The sequence below is a fragment of the Salvia splendens genome, chromosome 9 (genome assembly GCF_004379255.2).
Source record: "Salvia splendens isolate huo1 chromosome 9, SspV2, whole genome shotgun sequence".
In the NCBI taxonomy this organism is placed as follows: domain Eukaryota; kingdom Viridiplantae; phylum Streptophyta; class Magnoliopsida; order Lamiales; family Lamiaceae; genus Salvia; species Salvia splendens.
Window position 1 is genome coordinate 14404152 of NC_056040.1, and position 18934 is coordinate 14423085.

General features: G+C 34.9%; 1 protein-coding gene and 1 long non-coding RNA gene across 4 annotated transcripts; both read left to right on the top strand.

Moving 5' to 3' along the window:
* Positions 1-1710: 1710 nt before the first annotated feature.
* Positions 1711-3831, top strand: LOC121747640 (plant intracellular Ras-group-related LRR protein 3-like). Its single transcript, XM_042141716.1, has 4 exons — positions 1711-2117; positions 2160-2372; positions 2811-2977; positions 3048-3831. Exons 1-4 carry the CDS (start codon positions 1716-1718, stop codon positions 3673-3675), a joined length of 1410 nt encoding a protein of 469 aa, XP_041997650.1. The 5' UTR covers positions 1711-1715; the 3' UTR covers positions 3676-3831.
* Positions 3832-7870: 4039 nt separating this feature from the next.
* LOC121747480 lies at positions 7871-18141 on the top strand. 3 transcript variants are annotated; one of them, XR_006039208.1, is made up of 7 exons: positions 7871-8160; positions 8258-8302; positions 9071-9167; positions 9249-9325; positions 10347-10411; positions 14261-14373; positions 17991-18141. It is a non-coding gene; the product is annotated as an uncharacterized LOC121747480 (long non-coding RNA). The 3 variants fall into 3 exon arrangements; XR_006039207.1 differs by lacking the exon at positions 17991-18141 and adding an exon at positions 15966-16141; XR_006039206.1 differs by lacking the exon at positions 17991-18141 and having other exon boundaries at positions 7873-8160; positions 14261-14596.
* Positions 18142-18934: the final 793 nt, after the last annotated feature.

The following is an 18934-nucleotide window of genomic DNA, read 5'->3' on the forward strand; positions in this document are numbered from 1 at the left end:
TGTGAGCATGATAGTGGAATAATGTTTAAGGTCAAAGATTTGAAATCAAATGGTCTTTTTTTTCTTTCAAATTATTAACGGTCACTTTTTCAATTATGGAATATGCTGAGTATGGTTTGTATTGTGGTGTGTTATTTTATAGGAGTATTTTATTAATTTAATATTTCATTAGTCCTATTTAGGCATGAGATTTAAAGAGTTAAAGTAGAGAAAATAAAGTATATAAGTGATAAAGTAGACGAATAAAAATATTTCCTAGAGAACCTAGTCACCCACTATAGATTAGATTGATCAAATCTGTAACCATCTATCAAATCAATTTTTATTCTATAAGATTGTACTTATTGACTTTACCATATAATCAGTATGCATTTATATGTTTTGTTAAATCTTCAATGTATTCTATCAACAATAAATATAACATAGATAAAATTAGTACTTAATTTGTTTTTAAAAAATAAAATTTAATTCTTTACTAGTCAATTTAGTTCAGTAGCATAAAACTAACATGTTAAATATGGATTACATGATAAAATTTTATTATCATCATCAAGATATTTAGAGATCGACTTTTGAACTGTTAGTCTGTTCGTAATTTTCAAAATTAAAAAGAGAAAAAAAGAGTAAAATAATATTCCTGATAAGAATCGTTATTGATGGAGTAATAGTATAGTACTATCGTCCAAACCAATCCACTGCACGCCTATATGACATGGGCTAGTTTTACACCACACATTCATTTATGTACATTTACAATCAATCATATGCATGGCCCAACAAATGTCGTATAAACTCATTTACTAATTATTTTGTGAACGATAAATATGTGGGGGTCTAAATGATATGCATAGTTCAATATAATATAAATTTCCCTTTTATGATTGCAGCCTGATCTATCAAATCATAACAACACAAACACATATATATCAATACAAACCAAGGTCATTGCAATGGCTAAAATTGAACATGTTGGAAAGGTTTGTGAGGTTTAAAGCAATGACACAATATCCAAGATCATTTACTCCCTCCGTCCCAGATAGTTTGTCCCATTTTTACATTTCGGTCGGTCCCACATAGTTTGTTCCATTTTACTTTTACAATTTTTAGTAGTGGACCTCATATTCCACTAACGCATTCATACTCACATTTTATTATAAAAACTAATATATAAAAGTATGACCTATATTCCACTAACTTTTTAAAATCACTCTTCTTTACATCTATTAAAACTCGTGCCCGATCAAAGTGAGACAAACTATCTGGGACGGAGGAAGTATAATAGACGAAGAGAATATTAGTAAAGCTCATTTTCTCTCATTCAACTTTTGTACACGGTGCTTGTTAATTTAAGTTAATCAACATCCCTAATAGGTAATCAACAAATGTTGAAAACACTTAAATCAGTTAAATGTAGTACTAAGACATTAGCAAATTTTAATCTAAATATATATGCTTCGATCCGACCCGAATCCGGCGCCTATTTAAAGCCCGCGTACCCGACAGTTATTACGGTTACGCTAATCGATCGCGTTCATCTCCACACACTTCACACTTTGCGAAACCACAATTTCAGAATCACAAACATCATGGATCCGAATCCCAACGTCACGGATCCAAATCCCACCGCAACGGATCCAAATCCCACCGCAACGGATCCAAATCCCACCGCAACGGATCCGACGCCTCCCTCCAATTTCCCGTCCCTCTCCCAAGTCATGGACGCCCTCCCGGTCGTCATCACGCGCTCCTTCACCATCTCCCCCGACGACGATAACGACATCTATCCGGCGTCCGAATCGCCCCATTTCGAGAGCTTCGAGCGGATGCCCTACATCTCGGACCCGGAGCTCTCCGCGGCCATGCGCGACGCGGTGAACGACGTGGCGGAGTCCCGGTCCGTGCTGGAGGCCCTGGGCCCGCGGCCGGACCATGAGACAGTGGACGTGGCCCGGGCACGCGTGGAGGAGATCAACGCGGCCGGGGACACGTCCGAGGAGGCGATGCAGGACTACAAGGTGTGCAAGGCGGTGATCGAGCTGGACGAGATGCACGAGGCGTACGAGACGATGCTGGAGGAAGCGGAGAAGCGCCTCGAGAGCATCTATGAGGAGGCGGCGGTGGATATGGACGCGGAGGCCGAGATGTATGAGGAAGGGGAGGATGACTATGAGGACTATGAGGAGGCGGGGGAGGCGATGAAGATTGGGGAGTTGATGAATGAGGAGGTGGCCGCCATTTTGAAGGCCGCGAAGTCCGGGAAGAAGGCGATTGAGAAGGTGGATTTGTCCGGGAGGAAGTTGAAGATCTTGCCGGAGGAGTTTGGGGGGTTGAATTTGTTGGTTGTGCTCAATTTGTCTTATAACAAGCTTGAGGTTAGAGTTAATCACTAATCATTATTCATGCAGCATTGCATTTTTGAAGCCTTAAGTTGGAATCAGTTGATTAATACAGTAGATATCAAGATTATTGTAAAGCTCTTATTTTGCTGTTTGTTTATGTGATCTTTTATGTTTAAAAGCAGACTTTCATGTCATTACCAACTGTTTTTAAGTGTGGAATACTGGATTTTTAGGTTCTTCTTGGTATAATAAAATGAAATGAGAGTGGAATGGAATGGAATGAAAGTAGGAATTTTTTTGCATTTCCTTTACATTTTCATTCCATCCTACCAAGCAAGTAAATAGAATTGAAGTAGAAATCACATTCCATTTCATTGTACCAAGAAGGGCCTTAGTTTCTTGTTTGATTTGATCTGAAATTGACATTTAACTTATTCTTTCCCAATTTCTGTTTTTGTGTGAGTGAAACAGTGGATCCCAGATTCAATTGCAGGCCTAGAGCATCTGGAAGAGCTAATTCTTGTAGCAAACCTATTAGAATCACTGCCTGACTCCATGGGCCTATTGGAGAATCTCAAAATCTTGAATGTCTCCTCAAACAAGCTTTCCGCCCTACCTGATAGCATATGCCACTGCAGGTAAAAACCCTAACCCTAATTGACAAAAAGAAGGGGATCATAAACCTATCACACTTGGCGTGTTGCGCAGGTCGTTAGAGGAGCTGGACGCGAGCTTCAACAAGCTCACGTACCTCCCAACCAACATCGGTCACGAGCTGGTGAACCTGAAGCGCCTGCGCGTCCAGCTGAACAAGATCCGGTCCCTCCCGACCTCCATCGTTGAGATGAAGTCCCTGCGCCTCTTGGATGTGCACTTCAACGAGCTCCACGCCATCCCACAAACAATTGGGAAATTGGCAAATTTGGAAACCCTAAATTTGAGCAGCAATTTCAGTGACCTAACTGATTTGCCTGAGACAATCTCGGACATCATCAGCCTCAAGGAGCTTGATCTCAGCAACAACCAGATTCATGCTCTGCCTAACACGTTTGGGAGGCTGGTGAACTTGACCAAGCTCAAATTGGATGGGAATCCTCTCGAGATTCCCCCCACGAGCGTTGCTTCGGCCGGGCTGGATGCGGTGATGGCTTACATGACCAAGAGGTGGGTGGATATGCTGATGGATGTGGATGATGAGAAGAGCATGCTGTTTGTGAAGGAGGAGCCGGAGGAGGAAGGGCTGCTCAACCATGGGGCGAGCTGGCTGAGGACCGTGGTCACGTTGTTTGGGGGGTTTGATTCGGATGCTGACTGCCACCTAGATCATCAGTACTGAGTTTCTTTCATCAGTACATGTCATGTGTATCGAGAGTGCCCTCTATGTTGAGAAGGTTCACTTGAGGGCGGGCGATCAAGTGTTGCTCGGACGCTACCTAAATTATAAATTATTGCATTTTATCAGTACATGTCACGTGTCAGGTTAATAAGAGTTAGGGAGGTTTTTTGAGTGGTACGGATTTTAGGGTATTGGTAATAAAGAAAGTTTAGTTTAGGGGCATTGGATTCATTTGTAGTTAGATTGTATTGTTCTTTTCTTCTTGGTATTAACATTTGAAGGGATTTTTTCGATGTACATTTTCTGATAAAATAACTAGCGTGGTTGAATGTTTCAATGCTTTAGTGGTTCTTACCTAAATGTGTACTCATTTAAATTATTTGCATAGAGCCTTGTGCATTTGAAGGCATGAATGTTAGACCAAGTACCTTGCATATGCGCAAATTATATTGTAAAATGTAAACGATAAATTAAATTTATTGAGTCACTTCAATCGTGGCACATATACTGTTAAATTAATGGGATTTATTTAGATAAACACAGAGGTAATAAAATATAATTAAAAAACGACAAAACAATCTATCAATCTCCCTTCTGCACTAAGATGAAAATGCTTAATTCAATACTCTTAATTAATACTTTTTGAAGCAGTCTGATTTGATCCGAACCTGATTGATAGGATGATTTTATATATGGTGATAATATCATTTTATTCAAGTGAAGTGACTAATTGGTTTTTATACATTACGAAAAAGCAAACATATATGATATATACAGATATACGAGGATCATATAATTTGTTTCCTAATATGAATTTATTGTTACTTGTATGATTTGCTTTATTCTTAGAGTAGTGATAAATTTAGTTCATTTAAAGGATAGCCGAAAATAATTATTTAGTTCATTTTAATTGAATATGCATTTGGCATAAATCTCCATATCGGTATATTAAGGTAACATTTCAAAATTAAATTAACATTTAAAATATGAAGTTGAATAATTTTAGAGTTTATATACAACGTTATAGCAATTAAATTTCTATTTGTGTGAACCATTTAATTATTTGAACTCTCACCCATTACAGTATGTGAATTGTGAAAAGTTCATATAATTAGATTCTCGAAATTATCAAGATACACATTGTAATATAATATACATGCACAAATTATTAAGCAACGGGACGGTGCATTGTAAGATGTTCCCAATAAACATTTAAATTTTAAAATGACTATACAAGCCTAAAAATGGGAACATTTCAAATAACTATAATTAAAAGCATAAAAATTCCCATCTTTAACTTTGGAACATCAACACTCCAAAACATGCAATGTATGTCCCTATAATCACTAATTACGCCAAATAATCATGTGAAAGTCACCCATTATTGTCCAATTTCACCAACTAAATTATTGAAGTTGGTATCCCCATTGCCAACCTTGCCATGTGCACCAAATTATACCTCCAATTCCCTTCCCCATATTTCCAACCTATATTAATACAACCCAACTAGACAATAGCTTAAATAAAACATACACACACTATCTCACAACTCATCTCTCTCTCCAAACATTCCATGGAACAAATCACAAATTCCACCAAGACTACAACTTGCCTCTTATTTTCCTTGATTTCTTTCTATTTGATTGCATCATCGGTTGCTCGGCCAGCGTATCCCTCCGGCTACTATGCGGCCGCCTTGGTGCTCGTATTGGCGTTCTTGATCGTGCTGGCGGTCAGGACGACGCTGGTGGCGTGGATAACGGTGTTGGTGCTCCTGGCCTTCGCGGGGAAGCGCCGCCACGTGTTGGCTAAGGAGGGGAGGAAGATCACATCGGATGTGGCTATGTATTTGGCGCAAGTTGTGATCAAAGAGGGGAGCTTTGTGGCTTTTATATGTGCCACTATTATGAGTCTAATGGGAATGGCTTTGCTTGGCTAGGAAATGCCAATTGATGAAGTTCAACCATGTCTCTCTCTCTAGGTTATGAATGTAGAAATTTTGCACATTTAATTTGTTATTTTGTTCAGATAAATTAAATGAGTAAATTGCTTTTGTCTTGTAGCTATATGGCATGCTTATGCTTGAAGAACCCTTTTGTTTGTTTGTTTTTTCATACATGGAAGATGAGTATATTTAGGTTAAAAAGGTCATTAATGTGCTCTCCTACATGAGGGGTTATTTAATTATTGCTATGTATGAAATATAATTATAGCACAATCACATATATTATTGTACTCAAATATTCCCTAGAATTTCCCTTCCATCTTATGCTTATCAGATTATACACATGTGCACAGCATTAATTTTGTAATAGAAATAAGTTTGATGTTTATGAATTTATTTGTTGTAAAAGGCCCAAAACCTTTTAAAGTTGGGCTGGACCGGGCCAGGCTGGGTACGTACTTCTTTCCCATTAATTATTTGGTGTGTAAATTCATTAGTGATCTCTTAATCAAAATAATGAATGAAGTCTAGTAGTACTAAATAAGTATCTGCTTAAAAATACCATAAATTCGGCTCAGTTCAAAATTACTCCATAATACTAAGATCTTGACTGATTTACTTGTGTTTTTTTAATGGAAGAAAATAAGAATTAAGACTCCCAAATGGGAGAGAGACGCTTTCAAAATATCACAGTAAAATTGTACTAACACACATTTTAGTTTTGCGTCTACAAATATGAGAGACACGTTTCAATTTGACATTTTATTGAGGACGTCAAATTGAAAGTATGAAACTCTTGTGAGTTGTGAAGTTTGAAACTAGCATAATAATTAAATTCCTTATAACATGATTAAGATATGTAGTACTAGTATTAAGTTTTTATTTTTCTTATTTGAAAAAAGAATAATATGATGAATAATTTTTTAAGTTAACATAAATAGAAAAACTTGAGTATGTGTCATTTTGAATTATCATTTGAAATAAAATAATTAAATTAAAAAGTTAAATAATATGTAATAAAATATAAAACTTATGTGTCAATTTGAATTTTCATTTTGAGATAAATTTAAATATAGTAACCAATTTGATACAAATACAATTTGGTGACTATTTATAAAATTAATCAAAAACTTTAAGTGCATGTTTGGTAGGCATGTTAAATTAGAACAAGATAATTAATTAAGATGAGCTTTAAGATAAAGATATGCTATCTCACTTTTTTGGGCTGTTAAATAATCCACTCTTTTGAACTAACTATTGTCAACACCCGTGCTATGCACGGACCAAACGATTTTCGAAATAGATGTTGAACAATAAGGAAAATAAGATAAAACTAAAGAGAATAACAATGATGTTTATTCTCAGTGAATAAAAATACACCTTGGTGAGTAGTAACACTACCACTTATAATTATAAGACACTAAACGGATACCCCAACATCAACTACACAAAGAAAAATTATACTCCCTCCTTCCCAACTAAGTTGGTACAAAATTTTTGGGCACGAAGATTAAGAAATTGTGTTGAATAGATTAAATAAAAGTAAAATAAAATAGGAAAAAGAAAAGAGTAGGAGAGATAAAGAGATAGTAAAGAAGATAATGAAATAAAGTAAGAGTAAAGCAGGTAATGAAATAAAGTAAGAGTGATCGGATATTTTATTTTTTTTCAAAAAGAAAAATGACTCAACTTTGTTGGAACGTACCAAAAAGGAATACGACTCAACTTAGTTGGGACGGAGTGAGTAATTAGTAGAATCAAAGAAAATTAAACATAATATTTTGCTGGTTTTTAATAATCTTTATAAACTTTCGCGATTTAGGAAGAAATTAAGAAATTTGCACGACCATTATAAAAATGCAAAAATAATAGAAAATCCTATCAACTACTCTGTGGTCATCTTGATTGGGACGGAGGAAGTACAGTTTATAATTATAATGGTAGAGAGTTACAATAATAACGATCTAAAAAAAAAGTTGAACTTCTGGGCCAAACAATATCATCGTATTTAAAACAGGCTAATTAAATTCTTCAGGAGAGCCCACACAAAAAACAATGAGAGCCCAAATATTTACATTTATCTGAAATGGATCCAATACAAAACTGTTTTTTTTAAAAGGCCCAATTTTGAAAAAAAGGAAGGAGCCCAAACGATATTCATTAAACTTACCCACTTAACAATAACAAACTACAATTAATCAATATAATTAATCAACGTTATGATTTAATAACATAATTTAACGAAAATATAAATAGTAATTTTCATTCTCAGCACCGACATTACAAACCCTAGAAGATTCATCCTCCACCGCCATCGCCTCGACCACCTCGACTTCTCCGACATCGCAGAGATCTTCTACCTAATAGATCCATCAATTTTCCCTTTTATGCATTTCGAAAGTGAATTTATTCAGTCGTTGACAACCGATGAAGGAGCATCGCCAAATGTTCATCATCGGCGAAGATCGAAATGCGATTTCAGATGGTCGACGTTCAGCGAAATTCAGAAAGTGACAAATTCGGTAACGGCATGATTTTAGGTAAAGTTCGATTCATTTAGCTAACTTCTTTTGGTACACCTGCTTTATCTTTAGAAATTTAAATTGATTTTTTTTGTACGTTGCATAAAATTTAAAGGAAGAGGCTCTGAGAGTGACAAATTCGGTATCGGCATGGTTTTAGGTAAAGTTCGATTCACCTAGCTTACTACTTTTGGTACACCAGCTTTATCTTTAGAAATTTAAATTGAATTGTTTTTGCAAGTTGCATTAAATTTCGAGGAAGAGTCTCTGAGAGTGAAGAATGAGATATTATTGCTTTAAGGAATCCTCAAGTATTAAGAATATATCTTGTTCTGTAATTCTATTCTTCTGTGTGTATACAGATCTTACTACGTTTCTTATATATGCAAGGAATCTAAATATGTAAAAAAAACTAATTTTAGGCTTTTAGCAATTTGCTTATATCTGCAGAGAGGAACACAGTATTTAAGTTCATAACACAATAAGTGGAGTCAAACACTTCATAACACAATAAGATAAGTCAAACACTTTGCCAATCTATCTGTAAAATTCATTCCATAAGGTATATATATTGAGTTCAAGCCACATGCTAATTATCGAATGGCATGACAGTGTTCTGAAGATGACTAAAAAACGGGATTCTGCCATCACAAACCGAAAAGGAGGAAAAAAGCATTCAATTCCAGGATACACTGACATAAGTAAAACACTTTTTCAAGCTACCACTGTAAAAAAACAGTAACACAAATCCAAAGCATATTTCTTACCTGAATTTGAAAGTGTTAAAGTCTGAGATGCACGTGTAACAGATTTCTTCAACTTCTTCATTGCCTGAGAACAAATGAACCTATGATTTGAAAAAATATTCTGTCAAATAAGAAATACTTTTAAACAAAATTTTTTTATTAACAATTTGTTTTTTTGGCAGGGAATAAGCTGATAAAGAGGACATTACATGAAACAAATGGGAGTTCAGAAAGATGTTTATAAGTGAGGGAAAGGATTACTTCAGAAATTAAGCATTGGTAAGAACTTTAATGGTGTCAATACACTGATACAGTGATATAACAATAAACATTTAAATGAACTCTCTCTTTTCTTGCCAGGAAATAAGTTGTTCAGAGGGAAGGTCAAACAAAGAAAGATTGAACTTACACATTGGCATCATAAAGACATAAAAAAGGTTCTTTCACACTCATAATCTAGATATACGTGAAGATATAATCAAAGTAAAGTCATATAAAAAGGTTCTTTCACACTCATCATCTGGATATGCATGAAGATATTATCATAGTAACACTATGCATTGCTCTCTATAAAGAATAAGAATGGAAAGAAGAAAATAGTACTACCCAAAAACCGAGTTGATGACTATGAATTGGAGTAAGTTGTAAGTTAAGAGAATGTTGTTGAGTGATTCATAGAGTGAGCAGGGTATTTATAGGAATCACATTCCTGCACTGCACACATGTAAACCAATGCTTATTCCCAAAAAAACAGAATGTTTATTAGAACCTTTCATTTATCTCCTTTATAACATATATCAAATAATATTTTAATATATTTTTAATAGGTATAAAAACAATAACATAGTGTTAAGAATGCAGTAACAATATTAGGGTTTTTGAAGGGCCGAATTAATTAGAATGCAGAAATAAAATGAGTGGGGGTTGTGTCTTGGAAAATGAATGAAACAGGAAAAGCTATTAATTAAATGGCCCATCTTTCTCGCCCAATAAATGAGTTATAGTTTGATATTTTTCTATTTAAACAAATCCAGGAATACAAAGGAGCCACCAACCTCTCTCCCCAAAGGAGCTATTAATTAAATGGCCCATCTTTCTCGCCCAATAAAATATCTAACAGCAAAGGTTATAAAGGGATTTAAGGTAGAGAAACTGAAAGGAAACTTACATAAATTTCCATGATAATAATTTCATTACTCTTTACACTTTATCTGCATTTTGGAGTTAATACACGATTTCTAACATTTCAACATCCACATTTCTAAGTTTGCAGTTAAAAATATTAGTTGCGAATTCTATACTGCAAAAACTAAAACAAAAAGTTACGTGATATAATTATACTTTGTTTCTTATTTTTATTATCACACACCTATTCAATGTGATTTGCATGTCTAAATTATAGATTGGAATTGTGAAAATATGAATACACATAACTCAAAAATGTAAACGTATTTGCAGATTCAAATCCAGAAGTGACCGAAAGCAAATGACCGAAAGGATTGCTAAAGATTAGATACAGATAGGTATAGATGGCTAACCTGATTGATTATTTGAGATTTCATATAGTAGAAGAGCTCTTTAGTTTCTTTAACAAAAAATACAGTCCCTTGCTAGAATACATAATCCATTGCTACATAAAGAAAAATACATAATAATTTAACTTTATGCATTTCATATTACAACATGAAAGTATGATATTATAACTGTATAGTTGATTTAACATAAGGAACACAAGCTTTAATAAAAAGTAGCAAACTAAATTAAGACAACCAACAAAAACAATACATTGACAAAAAGCTCACCCTAACAAATTAACTTCCAAAAATGATGGCAAACAACACCAACATCAAGCCAAAATACAACAACAATCTGAGATCCCAAAAAAGATTTAGGTGAACAATAATATAAGTCCAACAGATTGCCTGCAACATAAATAAATAAATAACAAAAAGCTGGCTAAATTCACTAAATCTTCATATCAACATCAAACACTCCATCTTGGCTGTTGTCAAAATCCTCAACAGAAATATCAGACTTATCTTCAAAACTCCATCATCGCAACCAAAGAAATCCTCATCAAGACACGTCTTAGCAGAGCATTCAGGGACAAACTCAGCCTCAAAATCTTTGGTTAATGAAGAAGAAAAAGGAGTGACAAAAGCGCAATCTTCAATCTAAGATAAACAGAAATATTAGATAAATTAGACAAATAAAATAATTTCAAACACATCTGAAACTTAAAATTATGTATTAAAAATAAAAAAAATACCTCTGCTAAGTCATATCTGAAACACAACTCCTTTAGACCAACATCTAAATTGGATTCTTGTGAATCCAAAATAGGAGGAAGAAACCTGTTTACAACTTCAGTCACGTTGCACACTTTATTAACAGTAAAATGATGATTAACCCTGAATTTCATATCATTCCGCAACTGCACCTTAAAGAGAAAAGCAACTGCACCTTAAAGAGAGAAGTTTCTCTAGGAAGATAACCCAGTTCAGCAACCTAGAACCCAAAATTTAATTATTAACACATTCTAAAAAATAACAAAAATGTCACAAATTACAGATCCATATTAGAATATTAGAATATCAAGAAATATACCCCATTATCAGTAGCAATAATGTCAGAAACTCTTCTGCCTAAGAGCTGGACACTCTCAAGATCCAATAGAAGAAGAGTAGCATTGCTTCTACCATCCACAACATGAACAACAAACTTGAATCTAAATGGAAAAAATAGCAAATAAGACTCCCCAAAACACTAAACATTGGTATAGAACTGAACATAACATATTGAAATTTGAGATATAAACCTCTGCACATCTTTACTATTGCAACGGTCACAACGATAGATGTCATCAATTTTTAAGACTTTCTTCAAACACCTGTTGCAAGTCAGATAGTACCACTCCCCATAGGACACTCAACGGTCTCAATCTTACCGAATATCAAGTAAGACCCTTCCTAAAAATAAAAAACAGATACAAACCAAGAAAATTTTAGTCTAATCCAAATAACAGAGATATTAACAATATAAATAACAAACAATTTATCCAAAATTTTGAAAACTAAAGAAATACCCCAAGAAATATAAGATTACCAATAGATTCAACGGCAATATCATCAAACTCATTGGTAACCTTCTTTCCAGAATACTTCACAACAGATTTTTCACCAAAGAATGATTGATCATTACAGATCCTGGCAATGGAGTTTAAAAATGCTTAAAAAACTAATGGAAGAGATATATACACAAATATAGAAGATTAAGAACCTAAAATCCAAATATCTCTTCTCAAAGTCCTTGAATTCAATAAAGCCGTGTTGATAAACACCTTAGAAGCATTATAATGAGTAGATATCCGAACATAACCTAAAATACAAAAAAACAAAAATAAGATGATATACAACAACAAATATAAAATGACAGATTTGAGGGTTAAGAGAGAATTACCCCTAAATAGGTTGGGTCTACAAATCTGAACAATAATAATAGGAAGCTTTCCTTTATTATTTGATTGAACTACAGAAATTGTACCTAATCTTTCACTTTCGCACATAAATGGTACATGATATTTATTTTATATTGTTTGTGGTATCTATAATTCACATTTTTGGTACCTGATGCAATTTTCACCCAAAATGCCCTCTAAACAAATTCATTTTTCCATTTGTGTCATAAAGGATATTTTGGGCATTGAAAAAACTAGTACCAAAAGTGATATTATAATATCTTCTCTCATTTTCCTCACTCTTTATACTATTATTATTAATCAATATTAAGATTATTAATTTGATATTATAAATTAATAATTAATTTATTTTTTAATATCATTTAAATATACTTAATCATAATTATAATTATAATTATATTTAATTATTATAATAATATTATTATTATAATAGTAAAAACTAGTAGTAATTAATAAATAATAATTATTATTTTATATTAAATTAATAACTAATCAATATAGTCTTAAGCAAAATTTAAAATTGTGATTGTATTCATAATGATAAAGAGTTTGAGTATTTTTAGTTAGGTGTTTCAACCCTAAAATGAGTATAAATAATTTAATTAAAAATATTCAATTGGTTTAATTACTTTAAATAATGAATTTAATTAGGTGTTTTGTTATTGATTCATATTATGAATGCAATTAGATGTATGTATAAAACACTAAAAAGAAAGAAGAAAATGAAGAGAAAAGAAAAAAGAGAAAACATAAACTAAGGAGAAAAAAGAAAGAAGAAAGGAAGATAAAATACTAAAAAGAAAGAAGAAAATGAAGAAAAAAGGAAGAAGAATAAACTAAAGAAAAAAAGAAATAAGAAATGAAGAAAAAAAATCACATATTTGGTTCTATTTAATTGAAATTTCCCAAAATATCCTCCATAACAAAAAAATCACATGTTTGGTACCTAGGGTTAAATGATAAAATAAAGATCATGTACCATTTATATGCGAAACTGAAAGATCAATCTTATTATTTTTCATTTCATACAAATATTGATCAACAGTATTCTCCCAAAGGGTGCAAAAAATCCTATCGTGGCTGAAATGAGAAACTCAAATTATTTAGATCAATAAACATTGAACATAAAGTAAAGTTCTGCCACCTGAAACAGAAACTAATATAATCATAACAGAAAGAAAGCCAAAACATACTTCTCATCAGCAACTTGTATCTCTATGAGCCTAGAATTGGATTGAGTTGCAACTTTACCGGGCTCGACCACAACACCAATTATATCTACAAAATATAGCGTTGATTTATTGTGTGAAACATTTACCTTCAAAGAATCAGTTATGCAACAATAAAACATTAAAGAAATTACCAAAGAAAGTTTCCCCTTCAAGTTTCTTAAGCTTCGCAATTTCATCGAAGGGTTTAAAACAGAAAATCCTTGAAGGAAAATTGCAGTCAGATATTTCAAATAACTCAGTTTTGGAGAACATAATTAATCGGTATTGATGGTCTGTGGTACGATGTCGAAGCCTATTAGGCCTAACAAAGAAATGCCTAATACAAATCAAAGCTCCTTCTTTAAGAATAGGACGAAACTTCTGAATCAAATTCCTTGGAATAGTTGCTTGAATTCTCACACTCTGAAATGTTAGATAAAATAGATGCATTAGAACTTGGCAGATTTCCAGATTTATAGAAACAGATAGATAGATAGATAGATAGATTATGAATCTGTCTTATAGTACTAAATTATACCTTTCGATCATGAAGCACACAATCTAAGCTAATGATTTCCTTCTTAATATCAAGGTGCAAAACAGATGCATTGTTGAGTTCTATTAATATCTCTTCCTGCATAAACAAATTCAAAGATTAACCAACAACTAAAAAAATGTTGCAGATTTCAGAGTAGTAAAAGTAGAAGAAATGAGATGAAGAACATCGATCAAAGGGGAACAGAGAGATAGAATAAGATAAGCAAAAGCAATTTCTGGAAAGCAAGAACATCTAAGGGTAAGGACTAAAAGTGAAGTACCGCAGCTTTAAGTTGTTTAATGCAGTTTGCGTGGTGATTTTCAATGTCTAATAGATGTGTATTTATAGAAGAAAGACATGGGCTGCAGTGATTGAAAAATGGGCATGCTCTAGAATGAAAAAACGCTGGTTCCCCAAAAAAAACATTATAATAGAAGAGAAGAGACCTTTCAGATAATAAATAAAGTATTTTAGGATAATAGATATTGAACATATATATATATATATATATAGGGGAGCGTTAGTCTCCTTTTCACATCTTAGATCATTTTTCCTTCTTAATATTACGCGTTAGATCTAAGGCATCAACGGATCAGATTGATTCTATAAAACTGGTTCCGTGTTGCATTATAGAAGGTGGTTGTATGCATTACAGGGTTATTATTGACATTTGACGGAAAAGTAACTGCCACATTTTGGTATCTGCGAATAATGCACCACATGGTCACGAGTAATGCATATAATTGACTATATAATGCACAATATGTGAACTGCAATGCATACGAATAAGATGTACCATGTTATGATGTTTGGACACACGTTTCTTGTTTCCCCTAAGGGTTTAATAAGCTTAGGGGCTAGGGTATAGTACATCTTGGACATCCTAGCAGAAACCGGTCTACTAGAGTGTAAACCAGCCGAGACCCTGATTGTTCAAAATCATGGCTTGAAGACACGAGATGGAACTGAGGCGGCAGATCGAGGGCAATATCAGCGATTAGTTGGGAGACTCATCTATTTATCTCATACTAGACCTGATATTGCTTATGTCGTAGGAGTGGTAAGTCAATTCATGCATCAACCCCAGGCCGAACATCTAGAAGCTGCGCTGAGGATAGTTCGATATTTGAAGGGAACTGTTGGACATGGAATAATATTCAAGAAAAATGGAGGCTTAGAAATCCATGGGTATACTGATGCAGATTGGGCAGGTAATCCAGTGGATAGGAGGTCGACCTCGGGCTACTTCACGTTTGTTGGGGGAAACTTGGTAACATGGAAAAGTAAGAAGCAGAAGGTGGTAGCTCTATCTAGTGCAGAGGCAGAATTTAGAGGAATCAAGAGTGGTCTGACTGAAATCATGTGGCTGAGAAAACTGATGACAGAGATTGACTCTGTTCCAAGCAAGAGTCAGCTGTACTGCGATAACAAAGCTGCCATAAGCATTTCAGAGAATCCAGTGCAGCATGACCGAACGAAGCACGTCGAAGTGGATAGACATTTCATCAAAGAAAAGATTGAAGAAGGAATTGTCGAATTTCCATTTGTGCGTTCTGAAGATCAATTGGCAGATATACTAACCAAGGCGGTTAGCTCAAGGAGTCTTGAAGAGGTACTTGACAAATTGAGTATCGGAGATCCCACTACTCAATTTGAGGGGGAGTGTTAGAATAAGGAAAGATTTAGGAGAATAAATTAAGGATCAATTCCCCACATTAAGGGATTGATCAAATCATGTATAGACTAAGGATGATTTAGTTACCATGTTGAGATGATTGTACTCCTATTTAACATGGACGATTGGAATGAAAATAACATCAAGCCTTACACTAAATATTCCTTCTTCTCAGCCGTTTAACACATCCACTATAGGAACGGTTCGGTGCACGGTTTCTCAGGGATGTTAGGAAGCATCGATTGCATACATTGGGAGTGGAAAAACTGCCCGGTGGCGTGGAAAGGTCAGTTCACTACTGGTTTCAAAAGCAAAGGTCCATCGATGATTCTGGAAGTCGTTACTGACTACCGTTTGCGGATCTGACATGCGTATTTCGGTGTTGCTGGTTCGAACAACGACATCAACGTTCTGCAGTCATCGCCTCTCTTCAATGATGAGTGCCAGGGGGAGGGTCCAGAAATCAGCTTCGTAGCCAACGGAAAGCAGTACCACATGGGATACTATTTGGCAGATGAGATTTTAATTATGTAATTTTTATTTTATTTGTAATTTGTAATATTATTCCGGATATTTTTAATGCATTTTAATTTTGTGGAAATGTTTTTATTCAAATTGAATAATAGAATGGTGGGGCCCTTGTGCTCGTCCTTGCGGAAGAGCACGACTGTGGGTGTTGTGCTCTTGCCTAAGAGCAGGCAGAAAAAGTGGGGTCGGGCCCACAACCGTGCTCGTTGGCAAGAGCACGGTTGTGGATGCTTTAAAAGGCCTAGGACAGATTCAGTTTCGATTAAAATTATAGTTACATAAGGTCATTTATACATAGCAAGCTAAAATATTTGTTTGAATATTCTAATCATAGACATTTTGGTTTGTTGAGTTTTGTCTTCATGGGTGAAACCAAAATAAAGTACAATCTGGAAAAGTATGTATCAAAATCTTGTTTGCTGGGGTTTAGAGCATGCACAACGGTGGCACCGGGCCCCGCATCCTTCCGCGCCGCTGGCAAGGACGAGGCTCGCCGCCGCTGCGCTCGCGCCGCTGGCACGGCGCTGCTCGATGCATCGAGCAGTGCCGTGCCAACGAGCAGGACACGTGGCGAACGGCGATTGGGCAACGGCATAGCCGTTGCCTTTAATATATTTTTTTTTATTAAAAATCGGTTTTTAATTAAAAAACCGATTAAAAAAAATAATTCACTTCCCAAAAAAAATATCTGTTTATTACCATTTTTTACCACTTTTTAATTTGTTTTTTATTTTTTTCCTCCAAAAAATACACACTTTCATCTATAAATACCCCCACTTTCACACCCAAAAATTCACATCAAACTACACAATTCTCATATCCATTCTCATCTTCATTCTCTCATATCCATTCTCAATCTTTCTTCGACCCTACAACATAACAATGTCTGGCCAAGGCGATGACCACCCGCCCTCTCACGGTTGGAACCCCGAATGGTTCGGTTCACAACCGTTTCTTAGTCCGGAAACGCAATATTCGGCCCCTCCTCAAACCCAAAGTTCGGGCGTTCTGGGTTGCTACCGGCCATACCCAATCGACGATCAAGGTGCCTCCGAAGGGCGATACGGGTGTACACGGAGCCTAGGCCGACCGTCCTCTCCCAAACTCCAACTCCTCCTACTCGCGGTGTCCGCACACTGTACACTCCGGCGGAGATGGATAAATTGTTCAAGACGTACTTGGTGGTTGGCACGAACAATCCCGCAGTACTTTTGGAGTTTAATTATGTAATTTTTAATTTTTAGGATTTTAATTATATCTTTTTTATTTTATTTGTAATTTGTAATATTTATTGTGGTTTTTTAATGAATTTTAATATTATGGAAATGTTTTTGTTTAATTGAATTTTAAATTGAATTATGCTCGTCCTTGCTGAAGAGCACAGTTGTGGGTGTTGTGCTCTTGCCAGAGAGCAGACAGAAATAGTGGTGCCGGGCCCACAACCGTGCTCGCTGGCAAGAGCACGGTTGTGGATGCTCTTATATTCCCAGCGAGCACGGTTGTGGATGCTCTTATATTCATGATGAATAGTTTATACATCATTTTTCTTTGTTAGGTTTCAGATTTGCTTAAATCTATGCAGAATCTGGCCTTCAATTTTATGAGATGGTATTTTTATCTTCATTTATGAAATAGGAAGAAGCTTCTAATATGTTTAAAATTGCGGGTTCAGGTACATAGATAAAAGAGATTCAAAGGAGGACAAAGGGCATTGGATGATATATTGATCAGGGAGTGATTTTCCAAAATATTGTAATAGAATAATTTATGCGTACAAGACAAATAATTACATAAAGAAAAATAAAAAAAATATTTACACATCAGCTGCACATTTCCCACGAAATAAACTGTGCATAAAGACAAATAATTACATTAAGAAAAATAAAAAAGAATAATTGCACATCAGTGGCCTTTTTCCCGCCCAAAAGGGTAGTAATTACATCCAACTGACACTTTTAAGTAGTATAGATTACTCTATTATAGATAATTGTGTCTTTTTTCACTTCTGATATTCTATCAAACATTTCTCTCTTCATATTTTTTAAATTTATATACTTGGAATTTTTTTAAATATGCTATGCATATCTTAATTCCATAATGCTTTCGAAGTAAGCTTATCATATTTAGTACCCTCCAACTAGAGGTGCCCACGGTTTCCGGTTTCAGTTCCGAACCGGAACCGTGACAATTTTTACGAACCGGAACCGTCGTATTTGGAATCGCGGGCCGGTTCCGGTTCAAGATTTTACGACCCAAAATCCTCACCGAACCGCCGGTTTCACGGAAAAAAAACCCGACGGTTTCACGATTTCGGTGAGCTATCCGAGGTGTCAGCCGTTGGCAGCCTCTTGCATTTTCTCTTCTCACTTCCTACACTTGACAGACATAGCTAAGATTGAGCAAATAAAAGAAGGATTGTGAAGGGAATGGTGGTTTGAAAAAGTGAATAAGGTGAGTGTAGTTCAGAATCGGCTGAATTTAAGTAATGAAACGACCGTATTTATGGTGAGAGAGATGAGAGGGGAATCGGTAATGTACCTTTTTAAAATGACCGTTGATAAAAAAAATCAATTTAACCTGCGGTTATAACCGGAACCGGCGGTTTGGATTTGACTA